Raw genomic sequence first — 6,046 nt, forward strand, 5'->3', positions numbered from 1 at the left:
AATTAAATATATATTGCAATGCAAATAACGAACGCTCGATAAAAAAAATTGGAAATATGAGAGGGGAAAAGGACAAACAACTTTTTATGGTCTTTACTTTTATGACGATGACTTGGAGATGTGTCTTCAAAATCTACCATAAAGTACAATTTGCACACTTTCACATGACCTAAAATCTGGAGTTCAGAGAACTTTATGAGATATTTTTGCTACAATAATATTATAATAAAATAAGAGAGTCCCAAAACGTAGCTTCATCATGTAACTATGCTATCACATAATCGAATTTTATTTTTATTATTGGTTCAAATATTAAATTTAACTTAGTATTCATATCTATTTTTCCTGAAGTTGCACAAAACTCTGGTTTCAAGCTCATCTAACGTATTCAATAAATATATCAATTCATCTGCGCGAACAAGAAACATGGAGCATAATCTCATTTCCTATTATGATGTACACATAACTCTATAGCTGAGCTTGTCACGGGCTAAAGGGCAACATACTGTTGTGTGTGTAAAAAGCTCATGGAGTCGATATATCCAAACGTTGTCAAGATCCCTCCACCTATAATCACAGGTTTCGGGTACAAATTCTAAATATAAAAACAATCTTAGTAAGGAGAGCTTCTCCTTTTAATAAGCTTACATGAGGTAAACTATGTATTTTGCCTTGAAAACTTTCCAAAACATCTCTACCTCAGACAAAAAGATACAACATGTATCTATATCTTTGTAATTTTTTTGTCTATACAAGTATAGTTTGTTCGCGTTTTTCCTTTTCCTACCTTTTGGTTACTTGAGTATCGGTGACTGACTTCTTTATACAATCGACGATACCTATACAATCAGCTTGAGGTACGGAACACCCTGTATCATCTTCAGAATCATCGCATGGATTTGTGTGTGGAGAACGAAGGCTCCCATGAGTTTGACAGGCTTTCATCGTCTTACAATGCTCTGCTTCGTCATCTCTAATGTTCATGAATACGTCATAGAGATTATCTAAACAGAAAACGTGAGACTTCAATCAGTATTATACTCTCACTTGTCTAAAAACGGCTTACTAAAGGTATATGAGGTGTGTGTTTTACCTATTTTTGGTCTTCGAGTATTAGGCTCTCGTGATGTTTGAAACTCATCTAATGCAATCACAAAACGGTTTAGATTACTGAACCAGATAGATATCGAGTCACGAGAATATTAAGTAAGATATGTAACACTCACCAAATAAATATAAGTCACCTCCCGTGTAGTAGTCCACTGCAATCTTTGGAGCGGGCAAATTCTTCAATTCCTCTGCAGAAGCATTCGGACTACATATTAATTAAGAATATATACTCCCTCCGCTTCAATTTGTTCGTACCAAAATGCCCTTGATTCTCGTGGTCTTAAACATGCGTTGCTGAATGTTGGAATTAAAGAGATGCCAAAAAGGAAAGAGTTCGAAACAAACAAATTGAAGTATAGTACAGCATATCCTCGAGAAACGGCCAAACAAATTAAAGGAAACTAGCACTTCTAATTTCATCAGTGCAACTTTGTTGTTCAAACTATTCAACTTCTTAAAAAAAATTACCTCCTTGATCCTTGATGAATTTATCGTAAGTCTCGTATGCATGGCTCTCCACACATTCAGAGAAATGATCTGCGAAAATTGAAGGAACACCAATCAATGTATCAATATTAGCCTTGATCACAGTATTATCAAAGGCGAAAAGCGCAAAAAAGCTCTAAGGTCTGTAGGGGCTTTAGGAGCAAAGCGCAAATAAAGCGTGGGCTTTAACGAAAAAAGGCGCAAAGGGAGAAAATAATAAAATATATATGTTTAGTCCAAAACTAATAATTATAAACATGAATGACAAATATATGACCAAAGAAATTGAAAAAATTATGATAGAGTGAATATCAATTGTTTAGCTTCAAATTCTTCATAAGAGGCTCATTGGCAAGGAAATGCTTGCCTTGGAACCTTGATGACAACACTAAAGTGCACATAAAGCGAGGCGAAGCGCTCAACACGTTTTGAGCCTCGCTTTAGGGCTTAAAGCGCGCCTTTGATAAAAAAAACCCACCAGTCACTCCTTAAGGGCCTTATCAGACATAAAATCGTGACCAAAAAATCACCAATTTTATTCAGGTAAACAAATCAAAGAACTTAAAAGCCAGGCAAAGAACGGTAAAAATATCAAAAGTGCCTTCCTCCCCCCAAATATTTAAATAAAGTAAGACTTAAAAAATGCTAATGCTTCCCCTAAAAACAACAACAATGAAAAGATGAAACTCGTACAAAAGCCAGGGGAAACAGTGAATGGATAAACCGTGAAAGCTAAACCCACAGAGACGCATCAGATCTTAAAATTTCAACTTACATGCCATTCTCGGGCTCAAAGCATACATCAAGACTGTCATGAAATAATAGAATATAGCTATATGTTGTGCAAGAAATCGATCAAACCACCAAGCATTTCCCCCTAATTCCTGCAGTTGAACCACAATTACCATTAATACCAAGACAAAGAAATATTGGTATTATATCGCAATAAAAATTCTAGAAATTAAGGGCTTCTGATGCCTGACATATACGTTCATTACATTGATGCGCAAATTTGTACAAGCCCATCCCAGAGAAAAAGTTTATTCTTTCAGTAAATAAGTAAATGAGCTGTAATATACTCTTCCAGCAAAAAGTTCAAACTTGCACATGGAGAAAACGAAACATCAAGCTCTTCACATTTTAACTCATTCTGAATAAACTATGGCTAGTTAAGCCAGAACATATACAACTCACTCACTAAACCGGAAAGACAGATGCTCATCAGTTTAATTAAAAGGCAGAGAGGAAAATAGAACTTGGATGCATTGAAAGTAAATCAAGAAGTTAGAAGAAGGGCATTACTTCCATAATGAGCAAATGGTGCATCTCATTCCAGCTTTCAGCAAAATGCACCTTCATATAGTCTGCTCTTCTCCACCAGCCAAAGCTCTCATACATGTGAAGAACCGATATAAATGCTGTTATGAACACATGGACACACATGTCTCTATTAGAAGTTGGATTTACAATAATATCTTTCATGAGTACAATAAATCAAGAAAGGGTTATTCGGTCTCTTTAAATCGCTCAAAGATATTTATGGCCTTCAACGGGGAAAAGAAGCATGTCAGTAACCTGCTTTAGAAAGGTACAATCATATCTCTTGCACGATGGCCAAGTCAATCTTACAGGAAGACGTTTGAAAAGTGATCTAGGTACTACAAAACAATCAGCAGCTTGAAAGAATAGTACTTACCAAAATAAGGAACTCTTGCAATTGTTTCCAGAACAAAAAACCTCGCATAGTTTCGGTTGTGATACAAAGTGTCAAGAATCTTTATCACTGAATCCTGAAATTATCAGGCATAATTTTGAAATCAGACAAATTTCAAACCAAATGAAAATATTGAAAACCTACTCAGCAGTAAACCTGTTGCAATAAAGATGTTCCTAATAGAAAATACTGTCAAACACCTTTTCATCAACGTATCACATGATACTATAAAATCAATTTCAGAAAATAACTTATTCACTCTGCAAAGAGCAATTCCATAAACTTACAATACAAAACATATCAGAAGAAGATGAAATTGCACACTCTATTACCGAATTCCGATGCATTGCTCAAGTTGCAACTAAAGTAATTCAAACAGAAACTTTAACATAAACCATGATCATATCTAGTTGTGTTTTCTTCTTTTACGGAAAGGGAGAAAGGGTAGGCCCTTGTGTAGTTAATAGTGAAGAAATAACTTATTGGCACCATGCTGCATGAATCCATATAGCCAAGATTAACTTATATTAAGGTCGAGCCATAGTGGACTGATATTAATTGACACTCAATTCCGACGAAGATGCCAGTTGTCGAGTTGAAAAGAAATATGCAAGACACTAATTATATTCAGAAAATGTAATGCTTACCGTGAGTAAGATATTTACAGACTGCTCAAGCTTTATAACCCATTTCTCTAGACCGTTAGAGGATAAATCATCTGGTGGCTTCCCATTACTTCCCCCTCCCACATTACCAGGAAAACTCTTAGGTGCAAAAGATTTCTCCACAACCACTTCTTCTTCATTCTCTTGTAACAACGTTGCTCGAACTCTACATGATTTCCTGCAGACAATTGTACAACGGAGAGAAGGACGTCATTCATCTATGTGAAGTTCAAGAAAATGTCAATCAACCTGCAAATTACTACAAAAAAGCAATCAAGCAATTAACTTGCCTCGGTTCCAAACTAGTTCAAGTCGACTACAAGATCCTCTATATTCATTCGGCTCTATTTGAGCTCGTTACATTCTAATACTATATAAACTATCTTCTTAAGCAACAAAAGCACAAGAACTTCTTTTCAATGCTAATCATTTGCAAGATTCCAATACTAACTAAATGTCCTTTTTAACTCGTAAATGCATAGCAAAATTCTTTTAAGAAATATCCAGTAAGAATGGAGCCTTGGCGTAACTAGTAAAATTGCTGCTAGGTAACCTACAGGTCACGAGTTCGAGTTGTGCTTACATAGACAAGCCCTCCCCGTACACACATAGTAAAATTGCTGCTAGGTAACCTAGAGGTCACGAGTTCGAGTTATGCTTACATAGACAAGCGCTCCTCGCACACACATAGTAAAATTGCTGCTAGGTAACCTAGAGGTCACGAGTTCGAGTTGTGCTTACATAGAAAAAGCCCTCTCCCTCTCCGCACACACATAGTGGAAGCTTAGTGCACCGGGCTGCCTTTATTTTAATCATTGAATGCTAACCATTTTGCAATTGACACAAACTAAATAACCAAAGAAATAAATCATTTCTCTTAGCCACAACTGTCAATTTCAAATTCCAACAAAAATATACTAAACTACAACCCCAAAAAACAGCAAATATTTGGAAAAAAAATCATATTTTTGAGCTGATTTACCATAAAAACAAGAACTTTATGCAATAATTTACCTAGAAACAGAACACCGTGAAGACCCATCAGATTTCCGAATCGGAAAAACAGAATTAAACCGACATGGGTTCTGGGAATTGCATAAAACTGATGATTTCTCAAAACTTCTAGCTCTCAAACAAGAATATGAAGAAACTGAGGTTCCAAAACTCATAGCAGAAATCGAAATCGCCATTCTTGATCCTTCTTCCTTCCCACAAAAAAATCAAATTAATACCCTTTTTAGGTAAGGTAAAGAAAATTCCAAAGTGGGAAAGTTGTTGGTTTTCTGAGAAACCAAACAGCTTTGTCCACTGGAAAAAAGTGTGATGGAATTGGAAAAGTTTGGGGATTGTTTTGAAAAGTACCAAAATGTTTTGTCGTTATTTGGAAAATTAGATATTTTTGGAGGACTGTAATTGTCATTTTCGGTAAGTTTTTGGTTCGGTGTATTCGTTTGGATCGGTGTCGAACCGAAGTTTTGGACCTGTTTTTCGTGGTATAGTTTGTTTTGATATCATTATTTAATTTGTGTTTATCATTTAATTCTTTTTCAACATGTATTTATTTTGGATATGTGATATCTGACGTTAGAGTTTGAAAAATATCGAGCTTCATATAAAATGATAGGAATTACATATGAATGACGTTCATGTATAACTGTTTGAAACTTGTGAAAATAGCTTAAATTCATATATTTTCGCTTACGTGATTGAATTTCAGTAGGCAACGATGGTTAAATTTTAATTCTATGTATGTGAACGTTAGCTGTATAAAAACTTCACACATAGAGTAGAATACACATACAAAAAAAATTAAAAAACCAACACAAGTTAAATGACAACATCAAAATCCGATTATCATACACTTCACCCACAATATAGAGATCAATTGGGCTTGTCAAAATAGGATCGAGGCTTAGTGGGCTCATCAAAATGAGGTCTATTGACTTGTCAAGATAAAACATTGGGCCTATTGGTTTTTTCAAATAAACAGAGTAACTTTCACATATAGCAAACATAAAATTTATATTTATATGTTATAGCAAAATTGTACAACCGTGCTTCATAGCAAACA

The 6,046-nt window shown here is 35.1% G+C and overlaps 1 protein-coding gene across 1 annotated transcript; it reads right to left on the reverse strand.

Moving 5' to 3' along the window:
• Positions 1 to 508: 508 nt before the first annotated feature.
• Positions 509 to 5,300, reverse strand: LOC107005063 (ubiquinol oxidase 4, chloroplastic/chromoplastic). The gene is made up of 9 exons (XM_015203546.1): positions 4,990 to 5,300; positions 3,958 to 4,153; positions 3,293 to 3,386; positions 2,899 to 3,014; positions 2,372 to 2,480; positions 1,579 to 1,647; positions 1,227 to 1,298; positions 1,094 to 1,141; positions 509 to 1,004 (listed from the first exon to the last, which is right to left on the reverse strand). Exons 1-9 carry the CDS (start codon positions 5,163 to 5,165, stop codon positions 784 to 786), a joined length of 1,101 nt encoding a protein of 366 aa, XP_015059032.1. The 5' UTR covers positions 5,166 to 5,300; the 3' UTR covers positions 509 to 783.
• Positions 5,301 to 6,046: the final 746 nt, after the last annotated feature.

The sequence above is a fragment of the Solanum pennellii genome, chromosome 11 (genome assembly GCF_001406875.1).
Source record: "Solanum pennellii chromosome 11, SPENNV200".
In the NCBI taxonomy this organism is placed as follows: domain Eukaryota; kingdom Viridiplantae; phylum Streptophyta; class Magnoliopsida; order Solanales; family Solanaceae; genus Solanum; species Solanum pennellii.

Excerpts from the sequence above, each read along its gene's own strand:
- LOC107005063 (XM_015203546.1), bottom strand. The coding sequence starts at position 5,165 with ATGGCGATTTCGATTTCTGCTATGAGTTTTGGAACCTCAGTTTCTTCA. Across the intron at positions 4,154-4,989 it reads TCACGGTGTTCTGTTTCTAG|GAAATCATGTAGAGTTCGAG; the intron begins GTAAATTATTGC and ends AATTGTCTGCAG. Across the intron at positions 3,015-3,292 it reads TGCAAGAGTTCCTTATTTTG|CATTTATATCGGTTCTTCAC; the intron begins GTAAGTACTATT and ends TGTTCATAACAG.